We start from the raw sequence: 23,541 nt of genomic DNA on the forward strand, positions 1-23,541 counted from the left end.
AATTATTAGTTTCATTATTATAATTATGAAAATTATAATTAATTATAATCTTATTGAATTCCTACTTGAAATCTAAACTAAACTATTTCGAAAGAACTCTAGACACTTTTATATAACCCTAGAGGCAGCTCCCGTAACATCGAGCTAGTATGATATTAAGCTCTAAGTTGATCGCATATATAGCTCTATAGTATATTCTCTTTAAATCTATAGCTTTTAATTTTAAAATTGATTTTTAAATATTTATTAGGTTTGTTATATTATTAAAAACTCTTTCAAATAAAAAATAAAATAATATTAGTATATATTTATGAATAAAGTCTTTATATATATTTCATTTACTTTTGTTTAAATATATTACTTCTATTCTTTCACTTATATATAAATCTTCTTAATATTATTTAAAGGTATTATCTCTTTTCTTATCTTTAATTTCTTAATTATAAATTACAATTCAATAAACCTTATAATTGTAAAACTTTATAATAAAGTAATTTATTAATAAGATGAAATCTCGGTTTTATATTTTTTAATCTTCAAGTACATTTTTATTACTTAAATACTTTTTCAATTGAAACTCTTTTTCTTTAATTCTGAAAAGTTTAATAATAACTTTTAGAAATTTGATATATAATTACCCTTAATTTAAGCAAAACTATAAATAAATAGTATTATAATTAATAACTCTATTACTCAATTTTACTATATTTATTTCAATTTTGAATCTTATATATAAATTATAATACTACCTTAGCTTTCTTTTTTCAATCAAAATATTCCTTTAGATTATATAATAATCCTAAATCAATTTATATATATCTATAATAATTTGAATAAAGTATAGAAAGCTGAAAATAAGCTATTTAATCTTAAATAAGAAATCAATTCTTTATATATTTATATTACAAAATTTGAAAGAATTCTTTGTAAAATAAAAAACTAGAACTAACTTAATTTAAATAAGATCTCAACCTTTTTGTTACGGGAGCTGCCTTTAGGGTCATGTAGAAGTGTCTAGAGATCTTTCGAAATGGTTTAGATTAAACTTCAAATAGGAATTCAATAAGGTTGTAATTAATTATAATTCTTATAACTATAATAATGAAATTAATAATTATTCTTAAGCACAAAGTTTTATATATAAAGAAACCCTATTCCTTATATAGACCTTCATTCTCTATAGAACCATAAGGCTATATTCTACTTAGATCCTTTGGATTTTATAGATCTAAACATTTATTCTTTGATCCCCTAGATCCTCTAGGTCCATCACGTGACCGTTTGGCCATATAACGCGGTATGTTGAATACCGTCGTAACATCTAATAAATCTAAAGCTTTACATCTATTATAGAATTCATTCTATTCTTGAAATTACAATCTAATAAATATTAGTAATCTTAATGTTTTTAATATCTTTAATATTTCTTTGAATAAAGTTAATTACACTTCAATTCTATCTTATACTAAAATACTCAAGTTTTCCTTTATTAAAAAAATTCAATTATATAAGGAAAATAAGTATGTCTAATATAGAAATACTTTTTATTAAATATAATTCTATTCACTTAATTTATATTAAAACATTTAAGATCAAAAAGAATCTATTCTAATTATTATATTCATTTCTATTAACTTTTATAACAACAACAATAATAATAAAGATCTAAATAAAGTAATTAATAATTAATATTTTAAAGATTGCTTGAAAAAGATATAAGCTTTTATTAATACTTTTCATTTAATAGTAATATATTTAATCTTTTAAAATATTTTATAAAAAATCGATAAAGAAAATAATAATAATAATAATGAAAATAAGTTTTATTAATTATATTTTATACTTAAATCATTTATTTAAAGCAAGTTTGAAGTGAACTCTTTAGAAAAAGGGGGTAGTGTTATAATATATACGTGATTATATTCGATTAAGTTAATACAATACTAAGCTCTAAATCGATCATATATATAGCTCTATAATACATTCTCTTTAGTTTTATAGCTTTTAATTCTAAGGTTGATCTTTAAACGTTTATTAGGTTCGTCATATAGTCTAGTTATTACAACGGCATTCAATATATCATATCACATAACATAAATTACACATGATAAAACGTTAAGAAGCTTCAGTACTCCTAGAACACATTACAATCCTTAACGATCCAATATATCGAAAAGATTCTAGAAATTAGAATAAAGAATAAAGGTTTATATAAGGAAATAGGTTTCATTATAATATAGAACTTTATATTCAAAAATAATTATTAGTTTTATTATTATAATTATAAGAATTATAATTAATTATAATCTTATTGAATTTTTATTTAAAATCTAGACTAAACTATTTCAAGAGAACTTTAAATACTTCCATATAACCCTAGAGGCAGCTCCCATAACACTAGTATATACTTGAGATTGATTAGAATATATATTTAGTTTTAATTATATTAAAATATACTTTATTATCAAACTCTTACTAAGTTACTCGAAGTCTATTCGATATATTTCCTACTATTACTATTTAACTAGAAAAATTCAAATTACTATATTTGAAAACTATATAATAAAAATCTTAAAAATAAATTATTTAATTTTTCTTTCAAATCTACAAATGAAATCAAACAAGATTCTATGAATATATATTATACATTCAGATTCAATCGTATCGAAATTTCATTCAATTTAAGAGTGAATTTCAATGTAATTTAGATGATCGGTCATTATTTGTGCACGGTGGCTGTAAAAGAAACAGGATCTGTTAACAAATCCGGGGTAGGTTAAGGTTTGCTTCCGATTGCCGTTTCCACATTTATCATTGTGAGCAATACGTCGTATATCATGTAATCATCTGCGCATTATTAATAGAAATTTTGTTTAACATATACCTGGTCAGTAGGTGTGTATGTAAACAAGGCAGTTGGGGTCAGTAGAAGCTAGTGGGAGCTGAGGGGATCGTCAAGTCTAAAAAAAATGAAGAAATGCATGGAGGTCTTTGTGTGCTGTTATATATCACTCATTCGTTACACACCAGATACCAGGTAGATACCCAAGGTGTTTTTATCTTCAGGTGACCTGGTTGATTGATGACTTACAGTCGATATCAGAAATCTACCGAGGGACCCACACTGTCGAGCTTTTACATACTCATTGGGAAAGGCATCTTCGTCGTTGTGTAATTCCCTATCAAATCTAATCTATATACATGTGGAAAGTAAGTCTAAGTAGAGATATCAATGTTATATTAATACCAGATGCCTCCCATGAAACACCTTTCCCAAATGCAATTTCGCCGATATCCATAGCTGCAAAGCAATTATCCCAATTTCCCAGCCTACAATGAACATGTTGTCGAGTTGAGTTGTGTACAGTAAATCATTTGTACAGGTCCTGATCTGATTCCCAGAGTTCTCAAGTGTTCATTGAATTCTGGCAATCTGTTGCCTGCGTCGATTTGACTTCTGTTCTGTCCAGTGACTGGATCCTTGGCTCCTGACCACAATACTTCTGCAGCGGCAGCTCCTCTTGGCCATACCATATCGTCAATGTTGATTGGATCGGTTTGCTCAGACCAAATGTGAAATTCTCCGCCGACAACCAAATGAGTTGAATCTTCGGGTACTCCGGCAAGAGGATCGTAGGAGTAAACTAAGCGCCAACTCTTGGTAGGCGAACAATAATCATTGTAGGGGAAGTATTTCTCAGAGGATGCACCTGGCTCGAAATTGAGCCACTGTCCTTTGCCACAATCGAGATACTAGAAGTTTGTTAGTGCGGGAATTAATTTTGTTCGGATGAATTGTAGGATACATACCCAGAAGTTATAATTGCCAGCAATAGCTTTATGTCCAGCCGCGACAATTTGAGCGACAGAGGCATCACTGAGCCATGATTGAACGAGAACATCAGATCCCAAGGTGAGGTTCCATGTTGTAATCATTTCTTCCCAGACCATTGGTGTAAGTCCAGCAGCTCTAACTTGTTTGTGGTTTCTGTCCACAAATGCTTGGATCAATGGTCGAAGAACGGCTGTATCATTTGATTGAACGGTGGGATCCAACAAATAGGTATTAACATTAACTTCATCTCCACCAGTGTGGAAGTACGACGAGTATGGGGAGACTCTGGGAAGAAGATCATCAAATAATTTCTCAAGGAATGCTGGTACGGCTGAATCATTAAGTCTCAATGATCCACAAGGAGGTTCAGCACAGTAGGTATCCCAAGGTTCTGCGAACAAGGCTGCCATGAGCTCAGGGTGAGAATATCCAATGGAGCTTGTGTGGCCAGGCATATCAATCTCCAAGATAACCTCGATACCAAGCTCAACGCCATACTCTTGAATTTCCTGGAGGTCTGCGGGGGTGTAGGACAGCCCGGTCGCATATGCACCCAACTTTGACAATTCAGGAAGTGTTGGGATATCCAAAGGCCACGACTGAGCATCGGTAATATGTAGATGAATAACACTGCATTTAGTGTAATGCATTGCTAACATTGTTCTCTTGATATCCTCAACAGGATACCAATTTCGGGATATGTCCATGTTAAGTCCGCGGTGTGCAAACTTTGGTGCATCGTAAATTGCCACGGGAGCTAATTTTGTGTAGACACCAGCTTTAGCAACAGAATGTGTATAGAAGAGTTGTGTGAACGTGGTCAGTGCATGAAGGATGCCAATAGATGATGGGGCGCTGATAGAGGCCTTTCCATCAGTAGTGATTGTGAGGTTGTATGACTCGTCAACCTGACCATCGGTAGGCTTGAATGTGGAGGAGTTATCTTGTCCGGTCTGGGTGATGAGGATTTCGCTGATGTAGGTCTTGTTTGAGGTAGCTGATGGCTCAACTAGGGGCAAGGTGTTTCGTGGATATAATTTCCATGGTGTCAAACCTTGATAGAAGATCTTGTTCATAGCTCGAGTTACGGCCTTAGAAACGATCGTCTGGCTGGTTGTCATATTTCCAGTTCCACTACTAGAATATCCTGTAGACTGTGCAGCGAGCAATTTCTCAGTATTCATATCAACATAGAAAATGGGAGGGAATGATCGTACAGCACCGCCATCATAAGTAACCTTAACGTTCTTATCCAACCACAAAACACCAGTACCATTTGTGTACGAAACAGGCTGAGGCCAAATGGCCAACGCAGAGGAGAGCAAAGCAGATATTAGAAAAGTAGAAGAACGCATTATTAGAAGTGTCGATGTAGTATTGTATGTGTAAATTAGATGTAACGAGAGAAGTGGGAATGAAATAAAGGGATGGGGATGTGTAAACTATATAACTTCATGAACAGGAGTACCGGTATACTCATTGCTCTAACCAATCACTTAATTGATGTACAGCCGTGTGGCTCAGGATTCACGAATGTTTTGCAGTATTGGCTGTGGTGGTAAATTCACCAGGATTCAGGAGTGCCGCAGGAATATGAACCCAGAGTGATTGGACTGCGCAGATCTTAGAATAGAGTTGAAAGCAATCAATTTAATTTTTCCCAGGGCTTGGATATGACGATAGATGAATATGCAGGTAGCCAAATCTGAAGTTCCAACTGGTTGTCCTGTTGTAGTAATACTTGTTACTTGGTGCGGAGAAGTCTATGCGAGACTACGAATCCAGCTTGCCGTAACGTTACGACAAGCACCTTCAACAGCCGGGCGAGGTAAAGTACGACGTGATGAAGTATCTTTGACTGGCTGAAGGTAGCAGTAGGAAAGTAGCCGTTTACACTAATAGGATGCTCGATGAATTTGTTATCTGATCACGTCGCCCCCTCGGTCGGGTTGATGCATCTGCGAGGGAGAAAAGATATGGGTGGGTGGGTGTGAGACTTCGAGTGAATATGCTTGGATATGTATGTTTGGAACTTTGGATACGGGTGGACACCAAAATGGATGTGTCTGAGTAGCAATGGATTGGAGGATGGATCTAGGTTGGGGGTTGAGAATTTTAAGTTTAAGAATCTCATGATGTTGAGATTGTGATGTACATGAGGGGAGGGGATAAAGTCAAATTTGCATACTCGGGAGTTGGAACTCGGAGAAGGCTCGCGATTTATGCAGTACGCAGTATATTATTGGTATCTAGGCCCAGGGACACAACAAAAATGTGCAATCTACCTGGCACTCAGTCACAAATGACCCAAAAATACTAATAAACGTAGGTAGCTAGCTGGCTTGGAGATGCCCAGGTTCTTGGTTCTCTTGAATTGCCCATAATTTCCTTGGAGCGGCGTCCAGAAGGTTCGATGGAGCCGATGGGTTAAAGATGGCATCTGGATATGTCCAACGACGGAGTCGAGCATGGGAAATACGAAAGAACATGTCAGCACTTGGAGGCTGTGAGATTGGTTGGACTTAATACAACATATATAAATTCCAATGCTGTTGGTGTGTCTGAGACTCTTAGTGTGCTGTTGGTTTGCAGTGCCGTAATACCAACATCTAGATGTATGCACGAAGTATTGGTTCTGTATTCTGGTGCCTCAGATCTCCATGATCGGATGAGCCGATAGATACCTCCCTCCTTCCTAGCTACTACGGAGCTGTGCTGTATGGGCTCAATTCTAAGTTATTTATCAAGTCGGCTCGGTCGGTCGATGTGCAAGTGGCCGTTCCCCGGCTTTCAAAGGGGAGGGTTGAGTACCTGACTCCTGAGCTGGCGGCCTGAAGGTATTTCTTAGTAGGTAATATTTGCGACGAGAGAGCTGACTAAGGCTTCATGAGCTCAAAGGTTCCCATTCATTGACTCAAAGGATGCAGTGTGTAAAGCGCGCGGTGTAATCTGGTGAGTGGTGCATGGTGAGTGGTGCATGGTGAGTGGTGCGTTGTTACCAGACTGCATTGCATGACTGACCGACCAACAATTCTAGTCAAGAATGGTGATGCTCAATGAATCCTTCGAGAAACCTTGGAATACCTACCTAGATAATATGGAAAGTCTGTAAGTGGCTGGGGACAGTGGCGGGGTTGACGTGATGAAACTGAATCACTCATCACTCTACCTAGAGTCTAGAATTAATTACAACCTTATTTCTAAGGCTTCACACATTCCGAATCTCCCGCTAGGTATATCAGTACCAAACCTACCTAGGTAGGTAGACACCTGCATGAGCCACTTTGCACAAGCCACATATAGCACGTGATTGTGACTAGCCTTTTGCGGCTCAAAATGATATGTCATCCTAAGGCAAATATGGTTATTCGCCAGGGCTCTTCAAGCTTCTTGGTCTTTCAAGATCTTTATTCTATCAAACACCGAACATCGTTTTCTTGAACTAATCACAATCACCGAACAAACATTACAACATTCGAACCACCACCAAAAACAATTTCCTATTTGTTGCGTTTTTTGAGCAAGATTGTCACAGGTGAAAAGAAAACCACCGTTTACCATCTCCCTTATTTCCGTCAAGAGCTACCACAGCTCAAGTACTTGAAAGCTTGACTTTTGATAAACAAAGAGATCAACGAAATCTTAAAATGTCGGTCGAAGTCGTCTTGGATTCGCCTCTGGCTCATGCGCTCAACGCTTCCATTCAACCAAAGCTTGTAGAAGTAGGATGGAGTACAGGCGGCGCTGATGACTCTGCGCTTTCGGAATATATTATCCTCATGCTGGTGAATGGAAAGACGCAAGAACAAATCGCCGCGGAATTATCAGGCGATCTTCTAAACCTTGGTGATGATGATCCGGGAGCAAGGGATTTTTCACAGTGGTTGTTCAACCAGGTTGGACTAATAAATTCACAGATCAGCGGTGGAGGATATCCAGAGACTGGCGCAGAGACTGAGCAGGGTCAATTTGGAGATTCAAATGTGTCGCAAGATGCGGATATGAATGATGCTTCCGAGGCAGGCGATGTAAATGTGTATGCAATCAGTCTCTTAATTATTTTCATAATCAGAAACATTCTTTCTCGAGACCAAAAACTAACATATCACAGACCAACAGGCCCCAAGTCAATGCGAAATGGAAGTGGCGGTATTAGTCGTCCGCGGGATAAACGTATGCTGAATCATTTGACGAAGGCAATGGATCGTACCCATGATGCCGCTCTCCATCGAGTACGACCACAATCGGGAAATGAACGCATAAATACACATGCACGAGGACCACCAACAGGGCCAAGGGGACCTGTAAATATCCGAGGTACTGCTCGCATGCAAAACGGGCGTGGGCATGGCGCCATGGGTAGTATGCCGTCGCAACATGGTGCAGCGCAAAATATCATGGGCATGTCTCCACAACAACAACTCGAACTATATGCTATGCTTGAGCAGCAATCGAGACTGATGGCGCAAATGTTCACTCCACAACAGCAACAAATGATGCAACGAGGGGGCAATGGCATGGGCTCAGGATTCCCGGGACAAGGCAGACCTTTGCATGAGCGAATGCAACATCCCAGTCGATCCCAAAATAACAACTTCCAAAAGCGCCACGAGCAGCAACCACAATCTCAAAGTGATAACTCGATGGATGTTGAGATGAATTCTAGCGATAAGGTTGATAGTCTTTCTCCAGACACCACATGCAGATTTAATTTGTCTTGTACAAATAAAGACTGCAAATTCGCACATCAATCTCCTGCAGCTCCTCCAGGAACGGCTATTGACGTTGCAGATGTTTGTACCTTTGGCGCAGCCTGCAAAAACCGAAAATGCGTTGGGCGGCACCCATCCCCAGCTCAGAAGATTGCACACCAAACTACTCAAGACTGCATATATTTCCCAAATTGTAAGAATACCAACTGCCCCTTCCGACATCCAACAATGCCATTATGTCGAAATGGCGCCGATTGTACAACAACAGACTGCAAGTTCACACACGTCAAAACCATGTGCAAATTCAATCCTTGCTTAAATCCGACATGTGCATTCAAGCATGAAGAGGGCCAAAAGAGAGGAAAGTTCGATGATAAAGTATGGGTGGCAGATGGTTCAAAGGAGCATGTCAGCGAGCGGAAGTTTGTGGATGAGGATGGAAATGAGGAGCTGATTCTACCTGGAGGAGCGGCATCAGCAGACACAGGAGCAGGAAAAGGTGGTGATGCAGAGATTGCCGGATAGATGGATTGAATACTTACATGAGCTATGTGGAGAATGTTTAGTTTAAGAAAAATGTACAACATGCATAGGGATGCGTGGGAAGGAGATTAAAATCTGGCGTTTTATGGACAAGAGAATCGTGACTGGATTCTCGGGATATATCTTGGTTGGGCCCTCATAATGAATAGCTGGTCACAGCCAAAACTTCTTTAGGTAGAATGAACTTTTACATCCTCGGCACCCCAAAGCAAAAAGACTTTGGGGCTTAGCCAAGCAGAAAAGCTCTCACATCTCTTCTCTTGCGTTTAATGTGAATCTATGAATCTATGACTCTACACTCATCATTGAGCTCTTCTAGAGCTCACCACAACTGGCTCGCATCTCGCAGAAGCAAAGGAAAGGCAGTCTCTGAGTAGGTAGGTAGATGAGCATATTGATTCGCTATTCAGAATCAAAAGCATTCAATACATTCAAAACTGCGAGGAGAATACTAGGTAGTTATTACATGAAATACTTATTATACAACTTATTAATGACTACTACAATTTCCACATGTGTTTTCTGCTGTGTACCTGAATTGATACCGAAGCATAGCGCTTTGTGGGGGAGGGGTAAGTGAATAGTACCTGAGCTTTTAAGGTACAAGTACCTCACTCAGTAGGCAAAACAACTCCACGACGCTTCATCCAAACATCACTGGCAATCTCATGCTGTTACTGAACAGCATTGACAAATAATTACAACGAGGATGCGTCTGCCCAAGTCTCATCTATTGGCTCCTTTGAGGCGATGCTATAATATTCCTCAATGTCAAGTCGCACGTCTACCTCGGCGAAACATTCTAGGGTCTTGTAGTAGAGCATATAGCTACCAAATACGCCCACAATTACACACTCGCGAACCATCAAAGTCTCTGTTGAAATACTATAGTAGCCAGGTTCCCTCCGATACTCCAACCAGGAAGTCTGCGGAAGTTGTACCAGAAAATAAAAGCTCAGAAGAATGGAAGGAACCCAGTGTCGCAGTTCTTGGCGGTGGAATTACGGGTCTGGCAACAGCATACTATCTCACCCAAATGGCACCACATTTGAAGGTTACATTGTATGAGAGTAGTGAGAGGCTGGGAGGGTGGCTACGGACAAAACATATTGACGTGGGAGATGGTGAAGTTGTGTTTGAACAAGGACCGAGGACTTTAAGACCGAACACGCCGGCGGGATTTGTTGCTCTAAACTTGGTATGATTACTTTCTAGCTATTTGCTTTGAAGTATTCTAATTCGTGATTCTAGATCAGAGACCTTGGTCTGTCTGACCAGGTGATTAAAACGAACAAAATGTCTGCCGCTGCCTTGAATCGCTTTATCTATTATCCCGATCGGCTTGTGTGCATGCCCGAGCCTAGCCAAGGTTTTTACGCCATTGCCTGGAAAATATTGACAGAACCAGTTTTCAAAGGAATGTACAGGTTGCTCTTCGAATATAAGAGGCCACGAAGACCAACAGAAGTGGATGACGAATCTGTAGGATCGTTTCTGGCCAGGCGAACAGGAGGGGCAGACATTCCGGACAATCTAGTGTCGGCCGTATTTCATGGTATCTATGCTGGTGATATCTACAAACTGAGTGCAAAAAGTATAATGCCCACCCAGTGGGGAATGGAGGGGGCATTCGGAAGTATCAGTGCAGGAATGTCTCAAATGGCAAAATTCAAGAATGCGACAGCTGAAGATGCAGATTTGGAGGAAAAGGAGAAGAGCTCATTTACGGATAATGAGAGGGCAATTGTCAACGAAACAAGTGTATATACTTTTCGCAGAGGAATCGGTACACTATCTGAAGCACTGGACTCCTCTTTGAGGAATAATCCTAATGTAAAGATCAAGCTGGGCGAGGACGTAAGGAAAATTGAGTACGATGGACAAAGTGAAGGCATCAAGGTATGGATCTATTCCTCTCACATCTCTGAATAATGGCTGAATTACCTAGATCTACACAACTCAGACTGGCGAATCATCCACCAATCATTCTTACGTTATTTCTACCTTGTCAGGCCGCACTCTCTCTAGATTAACTACCTCTTCAAATGGTTATTTACTCCCTTCACTTGCAATAACAGAGGCTGTGACGGTCATGGTTGTTAATCTCTACTACCGGGAGGAAGATCTCATTCCGGAGCGCGGCTTTGGATACCTAATCCCACGATCCATTCCTTTTGACCAGAACCCAGAATTTGCTCTTGGTGTAATATTTGATTCAGACGCAACAGTTGGTCAAGATACTGTTCCAGGGACCAAATTCACCATTATGCTAGGTGGCCATTGGTGGAACGACTTCAAAACATATCCTAGTGACGAAGAGGGTGCTGCTATGGCAAAAGCCGTTCTCAAACGACATCTGAAGATCGACCAAGAACCAGAAATGGTACATGCATCTTTGCAGAAAGATTGTATTCCTCAATATACTGTGGGCCATGAGCACAGACTGGAGCAAGCGCACTATGAGTTGTTAAGCGCATACAAGGGAAAACTGGCAGTGGCTGGAAATTCATACACTGGCGTGGGCGTAAATGATTGCATCAAGGCTGCCAAAGTCGTGGCAGGCGATGTTGCACGTGGCAATGATGTTACGGGACTGGAAAAGTTCACTGAACAAAAATGGTGGGAGAAAATTATGAAACGAGGCAACAATAAAGTCCAATAGATCTTTGAAACAACATTATGGTGTGAGTTGAGAAGTTTCTCACGAGGCTTGTAATTTACTAAATGTATAATAGAATAGATGAACATACAATGAATTGCAAAAGCGTGAACATTTATTTTTGTGTCAACAATTCTTGATTTCAATTCAAAATTACTGCATTAAATATTCCATTCACCACGCCCATGGTCCCTAATATATGCCGATCCCCCTTGTGCTTCTCAGACATTCGATCATTGTGAGAGATAGCACCTGCGATTTTGGTTAAAATGTTTTTAGTGTCACTGGGACATGATGCAAGAAAAAGCTTACCTTGCTGAAGCCTGAACCATCGACCATTCGACAGCCACTTTCATCATATGGTGAACGAGGAGCACCATCTTTTTTGGAGTCGTGAGCATGAAAAATATGGAAGTTCTTCGTGATATTCAATATATTGTCACAGCTGGCACATTAGGTCAGATTTAACTGAAAGTTCTGCGAATGGAGGTGGGAAAAGTTTTCGCGTTCCACTTCTGTGCAAGCGAACCCCTATTCTTACCGACCATCTTCCTCGAGAATTTCTGAAGAAAAACTCATTTTATCTATTAATCCATCTTATTTCTATTCTTAAAATACTCTTACTTCCTTAATTTGATTTTCTAACATATTTATATCGTACAATTACATATCGTCATTTTTTGACCTTATTTTCGCAAGTGTTTTTGGAGGATTCTTCAGTGTAAGCACTCGACGCTTTTTTTGAGCGATGAATGAGAAGTCGGTATTCTTTTTCTTATGAGAACATGCGATTGCGTGAACAGATAAGCACTAGCCTGTTAATGGCACATCGGAACTGCAAAGTCCACGATAACGATTTGTGATGGGTGTGTGTGTGTGTGGATTTAGCCAGTAGGAGATGGCGCTTGAGAATGGAAGATACGAGATATTGTTGCAGCTGGATATGAAAGTGGGGTGGTCAGATTGAGGTTATGTATATATAGTCTGCTTTTTCTCCGTCTTCACTCATTTGTCCTTTACTTTAAGTTTACTATTCGGATACTTTTTTGGTATCGTCTCGCTAAGTGCCTTGGATCGCAAATCTCATGTCATATAATACTTTACTAGCTCAGGAAAATTGCATTAATAATCAATTCACATTTTAAAATCAAAATTTACCGCGAAAGAACAATGGAAAACGACGCAGAATTCGTCAAAAAATGGCCTTCCCTTGGCAGGGCAATGGAGTCCGGCATTGAAGTATTATCCTCCACTGTCTTCCCTTGTTCCATTCTCACCCCACTCTATCGTCCTACGCAAAAATTCTCACTAATAATTATCAGTCCCATGACGGCCGCGAAGCTCAACTCCTCGCTTACATCTTATCTCGCAACCCTACCAATCCCTTAGATGTCCTCTCCACCATCGACAAATTTTCCCTACGCCAAGATTTCCTCATCAGTGTAGGTCCCAATAAAGCTGATATCCTGCGTGATCTCGTTATGTGGGAGAAACCAAAAATGCTGGTAGAACTAGGTGGATATTTGGGGTATAGTGCTGTCCTCTTTGCGGATGCGATGGTGAAGGCGCATGGAGGTTTGTTCAGATTTCTCGTAAACGTATGAAACATGCGCGTCTTTAGAATGGCTTGATTAATCACAATACGACAGGTGATACGGGGTTAAAAATTTACTCCCTCGAACTCGATCCCATCTTTGCAAGTATTGCTCGCCAGATCGCTCGAATAGCAGGACTCGATCACATTATTGAAGTTGTTGAAGGCACAGCCGTTTCCTCGATTACTAGTCTAGTTCAAGAGAAGAAAGTCACAAATGTGGATTTCTTGTTTCTAGATCATCTAGAGGATTTGTATGAGCAGGATTTTAAAGTTGTGGAGGCACTGGGTGTGCTGAAAATGGGAGCCGTGGTTGTGGCGGATAATGTGGTTAGGCCTGGAGCACCGAGGTATAGAGAGTTTATTAGAGGAGATGTGAAGAAGGAGCAGGGGTGGGAAAGTTGGGGAGTGAAAGGTTTGATTTGGCCGGGGGATTTTGAGGTGAGTTCGCACTTTTGGTGATGTGGTTGATTTGGGATTTGTTGAGGAATTATGGTTAAAATAATACTGATTGTGAATAGGATGAACTTGAAGTAAGTAAATTAGTTGGTTCCGAATCGGATAAGCAGTGATAAACATTACGTTAAGATGAAAAGTTTGGCGCGGGAAGGTTATTACATTGGAATCATAACATTCATTGGGAAAGAACAGCGTTATATTAACTCGCATAGTGAAATGCATGCTCATTTTGTCAACTTAGTATAAGCAACCAAACAGGTTCAGAGTCAATATCTTTTAAATAACATGATTGCCCTACCGGTTATGAGCCAAGAAAGATTTCTTTTTTGGGGGGGGGTGTAACGTTTGTTTTCATCATTCTGTTCAAATGGAAATTTTGCGTCAGATATGATCTCGATATCATAGTGCAAAAACGAAGAGTTTTAGAGAAAATCTCAAGTTTAGGCACAACAAGCTTTTCGTAACCGTAGAATTATTCGCCACGTAAAGGTGAATATAAGGAGTTGCATTATACACAGCGAGACAAAAATAACAACTAGCAGAATAAATCAAGTATATTCCCACAAAAACAAATCCCGGCATGTTGTTCCAGATACACGGTTGACTAATTAGATACATGACGAAATTGGATCTTCAGATGAAACATACTACTACACAACGACAGCAGAGTTGTTGGCGATTTATCGATCGCTCTAATCAAAGAGGAAAAGACAGTCGCAAACCCCCTACCACCAAATTTGGCTCCGTCGAGCATGTGTAGGGCCAGGATAAGAAGACAGAGATCATAGAGCCTAACTAATCTTCCGCCAATGTGGGAAACTCTTTCTCTATCTCGAGTCTCTCATTTCTTGCAGCCAGAACACGTTTTCTTCGTGCATTCCTCATTTGTGCCATCTCGTGGTGAAGCTCTCTCGCCCTCTCACCATGCCAATTACGAAACTCCCACTTTTTCCAATAGATTAGCTGCTACCACTGATGCCTCGGATCTTCAAGCTTAAGACTTACCGACTCACTTTCAGCCAGATGCGCAGCCTCACTCTCCCAGTAAAGCTCTTTGAATCCCTCAACATCCCCCGGTGTACCCTCCATTTGGACAATAGGGTGTTTAGATACTTCGGAAGCATCCACGAGATCCACGTTATCCCATAAGTCTACGGCCTCGGGAACGATACCTGCAACTTTGTGGAGTTCCCACGACTGTGTATGTCTACAAAGAGGACACCTGAAGTCAGGATTTCCAGGGTTATCCCACTAAAGAAGTGCAAGGTCAATGTCTATTCGTTCACTTAAAAATGATAAAATTGTTGAAGGTACTTACATAGTCGCGACCACAATCGTAATGTACCATATGATTGCAGAAAAATTGAACCCACAACTCTCTGGGTGCGTAGTCTTCGAGGCAATATACACAATTACCAAAGTAAGCACCAGCGTACTTACAAGGGTCATGGCTTGGAAGAGGATGTATGGCGAAAACATTGCCAAATAGGTTTGCTTCAGATTCTGGATCTGCTTCTATTCTTGCTCTGTAGTCTAATGCATCTTGCTCCTTCCCAGGTGTCTCGGGTAACACTTTCAGTAGTTCCATAGTGTTATAAAAGTCGTCAATAAGTCCACGCCAGGTATCGGTTGTAACGGTATCGAACACAAAATAGAGTTGTTTCCTATAGGTGTCAGTAATTGTCTCAAGTGATAAACTGTAAGAGGCTATTGTGTAACTTACCAAGGCCGTTTCTTGGACCAGTCTCTTAAAAGCAGGTAATTGCGCCGATGAGTATTGACCTGTGAAACTTTCTTCGTCAATGCTCTAACCTCCCTTGCTTGTGCAATATCGGGAACACGATCTTTCACGAGATCGGGATCGTATTCGGGTTTGGATATAAGTTTTGTAATCTCCCAGTGTTCATCTTCTGCAATGACACGATTGTCGTATAAATGATCTTCGACATAGTACCTCCTGTTCTTAGCGTCGAAGTCGGCAGCACGATCAAGTAACTGTGACCAGAGGAGCATAGGTCCGAATGGATTAATAGTTCTCCCTTGTGGATCAGGTTTTGAAGGGTGGGTGATCTATTCAAATTCCTGTCAGTTTCATTCGCCTTCGTTTGATAATTACCACGATACATACCTGAGCCCATGCCGCACTTACACGATCGGAATCTATGTTAAAATCCGATATGATATAAGGTTCTCGGGTGCCTGGTTTGGGAATAGAGTTTTGGCTAAATTCATTTGCCAGTGCTTGCAAGAACGTAGTCAGAGTCTGTAATGTAGTTACAAACTCTAAGAGCGATTCATAAATCTTTCTACTCTCAACAGGGACGGAACGTGTCTCCTGCTCTAGTTGTGCTCTACCAATAATGAGTATGTTTTTGAGTGCATCTATTCCACGGGGCTGCGCTCCCAAACTTAACGATCGGTGATGAAGCAATCTTATCCATGCTCTATGTAGTACCCATGCTGCCTTTATTGCCGGATCCGCTATATTTGAGCCATCGGGTAATGCTGGTCGCCCTCCTAAGTGAGGATTTCGCTCATCGACGAATCTTAGAATTCTCATCAAATAGCCGTTGAGGCGGAACATTGCATTGAGATGTTTCCAGGGTGGTGGCGCGTTTCTGCCACTCGCAAGAGCATGTACCATATTATGGAATCGTTGAAGCTTCAAGGAAGCATCGTCCTGTCCTGTTACCCACGGAGGCCAATCCGCCTTATGGCCTTCAAACTCATCGCTATAAAGCCATGCACTCCCGTAAGCCGTCAGATCCTCGACATAATGGTCTATGTACTCGTCACCAACGTTTGCAGCGGCTAGCATTCCCAAAAGCCCTAGAGTATCCTTTGAACCACCCTCTTTGCGAAGCAGGCCTTTGTCGGTAAACAAGTCGGATGCTTTGTTGCTCGACTCTACGTAATCTCGTATCTGCTTTCGATGTGGGTCATCTTCGGAAAGCAGTAAAAGTCTTTCCAACTTTGCTTCTTTCGCGAAATAATTTTCTCCAAACTCGTAAACATCAAAGCCGCGTTCGTCGACGACTTCTTCAGAAACAAATTTGAGTCTCATTTTCCTTAACCCTAGCCATTTACGCCATTCTTCCTGAGCATGGGCCACGCGTTCCACATGGCTCAGTCTTTGTGAATATGGTGGAGGAGGCATCTTGATGACTGGTGGTAGAGAGAATTTAGAATGGTGGATTGAGAGCTCTGGAGGTTTTGGAAGAGATTTGGAAACAACGTTGTATTCACCATGTTATTATCGACAGAGATATGGTCTTGATGCTCTTTGTCCACCCTCGAATTGCCTACCCTTGATCGGTAAAATCAAGAAAGGATAGGCCCCCGGATGCGGGAAACCTACCCCCAAAGAGTCGAAACTTGGTAGAAACTCTCTTTTCCCATAGCAAAGCTGCATTGTTCTTGAAGATTGACTCTATTCAAGTTAAAGCTCTCGCTTATAATTTCACGGGAAAGAAACAACAAAGGGAATAAAGGGGGGAATAAAGGAAGCTTCTTCTTAAACCAAGCCGGATTCAATCCAAAAAGGGTGAGCCAGTGTCTGCATCACGTGGTAGTGTCACAATCCCGATTTCTGTCATCTCCTCAAATCAAACCTTTTCACGAAATCTCGAGATTGAACTATATAAGTTGGTAGGAATGTATATGTTTTGAGAAGGAAAATTGCTTCTGTAATCGTGACTAGGACACCTTTTTTCTATAACAGACCCGTGACATCAAGTGCGCAATTAACATTACCATTCCCCGTTATCACCGACGACATCCCGTCTCACATTCTCAACCACTTTGAAAGATTGAATATTATATAAACGTTAATAGATTCATACATCTCTACCTACCTAAGTATTATATTATCACCGTTCAAGATCTACATTCCCAGCTTCATTTTGATAGTCAACCTTCATCACGAATATTATCTACTATTCTCCCTCATATCTTTACCCTTCAAAGAGTTCAGACTCAAGTCACTCAATATGGCTATACAGAATGCCTGCAACACTATTCCACCAGTGACTAAAGTTGACTATAAAACAAAAGGTACATGGGAAACATTTGCTGGAGTACCTGTATATGTTGCAGGTGGGTTACTTCCATTTCTAGTTATTTGCTCATTATTTGGTTCGTTTGTGTTTTGCTTGGTTTTCATCTTCAACTGCAATCACTTCAGAGATAGCCTCATACATTTCACTTCTTCATCTTCAAAATCCTCAGATCCTAACCGAGTGTTCTAGGAGCATCCAAGCCCACAAACGTCCTTATGGTCATCTATGATATATTTGGTGCTGCACCTCAAACGCTACAGGGTGCCGATTTATTAGCCGCGGCTCTTGAACCATTAGATACTGTTGTTATTGTCCCGGATCTCTTCAATGGGGAAAAAGCTCAAGCAGAGTGGTTCAAGGATTCAAGCGAAGAAGCCAAAGCCGCTAAAGCTGCGTTTGTGGAGTTTGCATACGCGATTGACAGATGGGAAAAGCTTATTGGGGAAGTTGTTGCCGATTGTGGAAAGAAATGGGACAGCGCGAAGGTTTGGGCATGCTTGGGGTTGTGCTGGGGTGGTAAAGTAGGTTTTGTTCCATTCAACTAGTCTGACATATTATCAAGATTTTAAAGATCTGAGTAGGTTGCCGCAGCCACTTCACGAAAAGAGACTCCATGGATAGTATCCGGTCAAGTTCATCCAGGGTAAGCATTTCTCTTGATTTCTTAGAACACTGGGACACCATTGATCTAATGTCTACTAGTCGATTGACGAAGGAGGATGCAGAGAAAATCACAATTCCACATATTGTGCTTGCTTCAAATAGCGAGGATGCTGAAGCCGTGCAAGAATACAAAGATGTTCTTGAAGCAGGGAACGGAGTCGTTGAGACTTATTCAACCATGCATCATGGATGGATGGGAGCTAGGGCCAACTGTAAGTTTTCCTAATTCTTGATTTGTGACTGAAGTTAGAGATACTAATCAACATGCTACGATAGTTGAAAACGAAGACAATGTCAGGGAATATGTTAGAGGGTACGTACTCCTTTCTCTTTCCCAATCACCATGAAGGGTCTCTACTGATGAGATCTTGTGACCTACAGGTATCAACAGTGCGCAACATTCTTCTCGGAGCACTTGAGGAAGTAGATTCGTTGCTGGGAAATGCTCACGAATTTGCGTTTGCAGTGAATCATTGAAGTTGGTCCCAGAAGCAAATTAGCACCGCAGACATATTCTCCTTGTATGAATCAGCCGATACGATTGACAATTCCTAAGTAGGACTCTCAGAGCTTGCGATTCTAGATTAGTTATCAACTGCTACCCTTATTTCCAAGATTGTGCTGTATGCCTCGACATTCGTGAACCCTGTCCGAATGCCTTTACTTTAAAAGTAAAGGGCTTTATATTTACAGTGCTACATTCGTTGACGAGTTAGTAGTCATGCACTTGCTTTACTATGCATTAATCATATATGCTTTTTTCTGTCTTCATCTAGCCTTGTTATTTTCTTCGCCAATGGTATAAATTTCCTCTAGTTTGACATTTCTACCACAGCAACGCCGTCTCAAGCCCTTCGATATCCTATCTGTACTTGAAATTCGAGGGAGTAGAATATTAGTAAAAATTAAAAAGCATATCGTTATTTGAAGATTGAATGTTCTTGGATTCATTTCGTGATTGGTACTTGGGCACAGCTTAATCACCTTCTTCATCTGGGACTCAAGAAATCTTGGAGGTCTGCCCGTTATCTGTAACTATCCCATGTACTGTAACGTTTCGCGTGTAATGCACTCAATATCCAATGAGGATAGATTGACACACGGTCGCTAAAGTACCTCGATACATTATTCCGCTGGCCTCGAGCTGCCAACATACAAAAGTGGGGTGTAAGCACTAGGTATTAGTGTAGCCGTACAAGACTTAGATGTGCAACAAAATCATTAGAGACTCGGGTTTAAATCATTCACGGGAGGCAGCAGTGCAGGTATTCAATTGTTATCTTTGAATTAGTTGGGACGCTTGCTACGACCATTAGATGTGACTGCTAGGGACTCGTGTAATTTTGGGATTGTTACACCGGATGTGTCCAGCGCGGATGCGTATGTTTCACATACTTGTCTGTTGGGATTTGTATTGAGTGCACAGCATAACACTGCATATAGAGGAGGTTTTCGCAAAAAGTCAAATATGACCCCAAAGTTCTCCATAAAAGAAAGACTCCACGGTAGTTACAAACTCGTTATCAACATCGAGAGAGCTGGCGCTCAAGATAATATTGAAGGGAGCATCTTGTTTTCTCAAAACGATCAATTTGTTCAGAGTTGGCATCGTTCAGAAACAACAAGTAGGCTGGCTCTCTACGATAGCTCTCTGAATCCCGCATCATTTTTTACGTGGTATCTGGACCAATTCACGAGGATTCGATTGTTGATGGTTTATTCTGCGATTGACTTATATCGTCGTTCTATCTGTGCTGTTTGGTATGAAAAGAGCATTAAACAATCTTGCCATCACTAAAATAACAAGGAAAAGAGGCTTGAAGTGTATACTTTCTGCACTGTACTCTAAAGTCTGTATATAGCCCGAGCTGCCTGGTGATGAGTTCAAGATCCGGTACATTCTCCGATCCAGACAACGATGCAGTATGGTATTGACAGGAAGTCAAAAAAAATAAAAAAATTGGTAACTTATGATATATGAAATCTTTTTTGCTAACCAGCTCAAAGACAGGCCGATCTCTTGCTACTGCAAATACCTAGTCTTGACCTTCGGTTGTACAACCTGGGACATGAAATATAGAATATAGAACGCAAATGCACACTTATAGTTACAACCCAGACCACACTAAAACCCCATATCGAGAGAATGCACCTTGAGTGTATATTAGAGTGTATATTAGAGTGTATTTTCTCATACATGACAAGACACGCAAAATGTGTATCCATCCATCACCTGAAGAAGAGCTTCTTATTTACACAGAGAAAGAGGTAGATTAGAGCTATACCATACGCACAGAAGTACCAAATAACCATCCTCTCTTCCATGTCCACTCAAGTTCCAACCATTCGCACTCACATCTTCCTTACTTCTCAATCGCCCATCCACGAAAACCCTCTCTCGCTTATTTCCACCCCTCGCTCCTTCTCCCCTAAACATCCCCAACTCCATCCTCATTCTACATGACAAGAACTTCCATTCCCGGATCCCATTCATCACTTCTTTTTTCATCTCCTCACTTGTTCCTATGCGTCACTTGAAGAAAGAAGAAGGTTGCTTGAGATTCTTCTTCAGATTCAGCAAAATACTTCTCACGCAAGACCTTTTCACATGAGACTATACCCAGCAACCCGAATCCCTTAATGCTTTCTCTGCCCCTTTTCATCAACATCATTTACTGCCCCAACACCCTCCCCTAGTCTCTTGATTGATTCAAGACAAGTTACAAGTAACGCAACGCAAAAGCCCTCTCTCAGATGGCCTAAGATCATAGTATCCTACTTACCTACTTAGTTTATTCCAGATCTACATTTTAACATCTCATAATTGCTCACTTTGTTCAAAGTAGAATCAAATATGTACGGAATCATGTATCATGCATCTTTATCATTATCATTAATCTTAGAATTCTTGTCCATCATCCATCATTAGCTTATTTCCTTGTATGTGCATTCGCATAGCCAACTTTCCTTTCGAGGAACCTTGCCCTCCAAGCTCCATATCCTTAGGCTTTGAATGGCCAATCCCATAAATTTTCCTCGTCACATTGAACTCCGTCCCTATTTTCAATCCAACCTGCCTGACCCATATCGCGCATCGAATTGCCTTAAATCCACACCCCCCCGACGGCAGCCGCCACTATCCCTAGTATTGTAGGCAAAGCTTTATGGTCAATTCCGGCTTTATTGGTGCTTCTGACTTTTCCGCCAATAGCACCGGCAGCATTTGTACCAGGGCCTCCTTGGCCAGCCCCAGTCGTACATGCCGCTATTCCCGTCACCAAAAATCCTTGCTGATCAAAGCTTTTTGCCGTACTGCATCCTACAAAAATTGTGCTTGTTACAGCAAATCCTCTAGAATCCCAGCCCGTGATCGTTTCAAGGCCATCTCCTGATAGCGGCGAAGAAAAAGAAGGTGAAGGGCCCACATAAGAGGAGGGGATTAATCCTGCTGATGTCTAATCATTAAAGTCAGTATGCGGGAAAAGTGAAAGATATTGGGGATAGATTGACACGTACTTATTGGTGAAGCACTTACAGGGACAATTTTCCCCTCGGAAGAAATTTCCCAACCTGAAGGAATGCTTGGCCCAGTGCTCCATGTTACCTTCGATACGGTTTGCGTTCCAGCAACCCAAGGATATCCAGTTCGAGTGGCCGAATTACCATTGTTGATACCGGCGGGGATACTTGGGGAGCTAGATGTAACAGCAGCAGCGCCAGCAGTTTGAATTGATGAAGCGGACGCTGGCTCATTGCCATTTACCGATCCACCGACGGCTTGGATTGATGTCCAGTCTCCAGATTGATCTCCATATCTGTATTGGGTACCAGTCGAATAATCACTCACGTCAATTGACTTAACAAGCATAGAGAATGGACCTTTGGAGTAATCGGTTGGACCACGCGCCCAAGAAATTGTCCCAGGGGCATTTGATGAATCTCCTCCTGACCAGGCCCCAAACTTGATTTGCATTGGCGATTGTGGGTATTGGTCGGTATCGGCTGTTGCGGGTGTAAGGACTCTTACTACAGTAGAACCTACGGACCAAACGACCTGCTTTGAAGTCCACTCAATAGTGTAGGTGATAAATTGACCTTGGTTATTCGCCGCTGGATTGAAAGCTCCGCGATTATAGTCTGTAACTTTGCCTTTGCCGAAATAGTTGGTTTGTACTTCAGTATCGTCCGCTCCAAGCCATTCCATATCAATCTCATCTAGGTCGTCGGATTGTAAAACTAGTGTGCTGACAATACCCGCGCCAGGGGCTGCCTTCATTGTGATTTGCACCTTTCCAAACATGATATAGAAGATGCTAGAGAGTGTTGGCGCATCGCCTGATTTGGATACTGTGAATGAAGCGCCATTGGAGCTGTATGAAATAGCGCCAGAGCCAGTAAAGGAATTAACGGATCCTGAAGTGAAGTCGACATCGATAGATTTCCCCAAGCCAGTATTCGCAGGACAGCCAGCTAGTGAGAGGTCAGCAAAGCTTCAACAAGATATGGAAACGAAGCAAGCCACTAACTTGTGAATAATGGGTTACAAGAACTGTAAGTCTGAGCAAAGGTTGATTTAGCAGACAACAATGCCGTTGCAGCGGTGAGAAGAAGTTGGGGAAACATCTCCAAGTAGAAGATATTAAAGGCGAAAAGGCAAGTCGCAGAAAGTCAAGTGAATGTCGTACAACGGCCGAGATCAGTGATCTTCTTGAGGGTCGAAGCTCGATTGTCGAGAAGAGGTCCAGATACCTGTGTCCAGAATATTTTCAAAGAAAGATGCGACAAATTTATCGGTGAGTACCCTTAAATGGAAGTGAATATGGAAATCAACCGTTTCATGCACCTACTCGTGTGGGTACATGGCTATATGAGGCTGCAGGAGATAAGTATGTATGTATATACATTTCCAGCCACCTCATTATCGTTTGTGCATTTGGATATATATCAGGGACCAATGGACCTGTAAGCAAGGATACGATTAGTTCTAGAAACAAGATGATACACTGTATAGCCAAATT

At 40.8% G+C, this 23,541-nt stretch overlaps 7 protein-coding genes across 7 annotated transcripts; 4 read left to right on the forward strand and 3 right to left on the reverse strand.

Moving 5' to 3' along the window:
* Positions 1-3,122: 3,122 nt before the first annotated feature.
* Positions 3,123-5,190, reverse strand: EAF01_007919 (uncharacterized protein; the record flags this gene model as incomplete). The annotated part of the gene is made up of 3 exons (XM_038916175.1): positions 3,123-3,753; positions 3,811-4,989; positions 5,053-5,190. 3 exons carry the CDS (start codon positions 5,188-5,190, stop codon positions 3,331-3,333), a joined length of 1,740 nt encoding a protein of 579 aa, XP_038768646.1. The 3' UTR covers positions 3,123-3,330.
* Positions 5,191-7,169: 1,979 nt separating this feature from the next.
* EAF01_007920 (uncharacterized protein) lies at positions 7,170-9,328 on the forward strand. The gene is made up of 2 exons (XM_038916176.1): positions 7,170-7,871; positions 7,947-9,328. Exons 1-2 carry the CDS (start codon positions 7,483-7,485, stop codon positions 9,070-9,072), a joined length of 1,515 nt encoding a protein of 504 aa, XP_038768647.1. The 5' UTR covers positions 7,170-7,482; the 3' UTR covers positions 9,073-9,328.
* A 471-nt stretch (positions 9,329-9,799) lies between these two features.
* Positions 9,800-11,752, forward strand: EAF01_007921 (uncharacterized protein; the record flags this gene model as incomplete). Its single annotated transcript, XM_038916177.1, has 3 exons — positions 9,800-10,288; positions 10,342-10,989; positions 11,039-11,752. The coding sequence occupies 3 exons, from the start codon at positions 9,800-9,802 to the stop codon at positions 11,750-11,752; spliced, it is 1,851 nt and encodes a 616-aa protein (XP_038768648.1).
* Positions 11,753-12,919: 1,167 nt separating this feature from the next.
* Positions 12,920-13,915, forward strand: EAF01_007922 (uncharacterized protein; the record flags this gene model as incomplete). The annotated part of the gene is made up of 4 exons (XM_038916178.1): positions 12,920-12,988; positions 13,072-13,324; positions 13,399-13,784; positions 13,865-13,915. 4 exons carry the CDS (start codon positions 12,920-12,922, stop codon positions 13,913-13,915), a joined length of 759 nt encoding a protein of 252 aa, XP_038768649.1.
* A 682-nt stretch (positions 13,916-14,597) lies between these two features.
* Positions 14,598-16,959, reverse strand: EAF01_007923 (uncharacterized protein; the record flags this gene model as incomplete). Its single annotated transcript, XM_038916179.1, has 5 exons — positions 14,598-14,747; positions 14,808-15,053; positions 15,121-15,466; positions 15,526-15,872; positions 15,931-16,959. The coding sequence occupies 5 exons, from the start codon at positions 16,957-16,959 to the stop codon at positions 14,598-14,600; spliced, it is 2,118 nt and encodes a 705-aa protein (XP_038768650.1).
* An 832-nt stretch (positions 16,960-17,791) lies between these two features.
* On the forward strand, positions 17,792-18,950 carry EAF01_007924 (uncharacterized protein; the record flags this gene model as incomplete). The annotated part of the gene is made up of 6 exons (XM_038916180.1): positions 17,792-17,897; positions 18,050-18,381; positions 18,442-18,503; positions 18,563-18,735; positions 18,800-18,836; positions 18,905-18,950. 6 exons carry the CDS (start codon positions 17,792-17,794, stop codon positions 18,948-18,950), a joined length of 756 nt encoding a protein of 251 aa, XP_038768651.1.
* A 2,677-nt stretch (positions 18,951-21,627) lies between these two features.
* On the reverse strand, positions 21,628-23,146 carry EAF01_007925 (uncharacterized protein; the record flags this gene model as incomplete). Its single annotated transcript, XM_038916181.1, has 3 exons — positions 21,628-21,978; positions 22,040-22,993; positions 23,050-23,146. 3 exons carry the CDS (start codon positions 23,144-23,146, stop codon positions 21,899-21,901), a joined length of 1,131 nt encoding a protein of 376 aa, XP_038768652.1. The 3' UTR covers positions 21,628-21,898.
* Positions 23,147-23,541: the final 395 nt, after the last annotated feature.

The sequence above is a fragment of the Botrytis porri genome (genome assembly GCF_014898465.1).
Source record: "Botrytis porri strain MUCL 3234 chromosome Unknown BPOR_010, whole genome shotgun sequence".
Lineage (NCBI taxonomy): Eukaryota > Fungi > Ascomycota > Leotiomycetes > Helotiales > Sclerotiniaceae > Botrytis > Botrytis porri.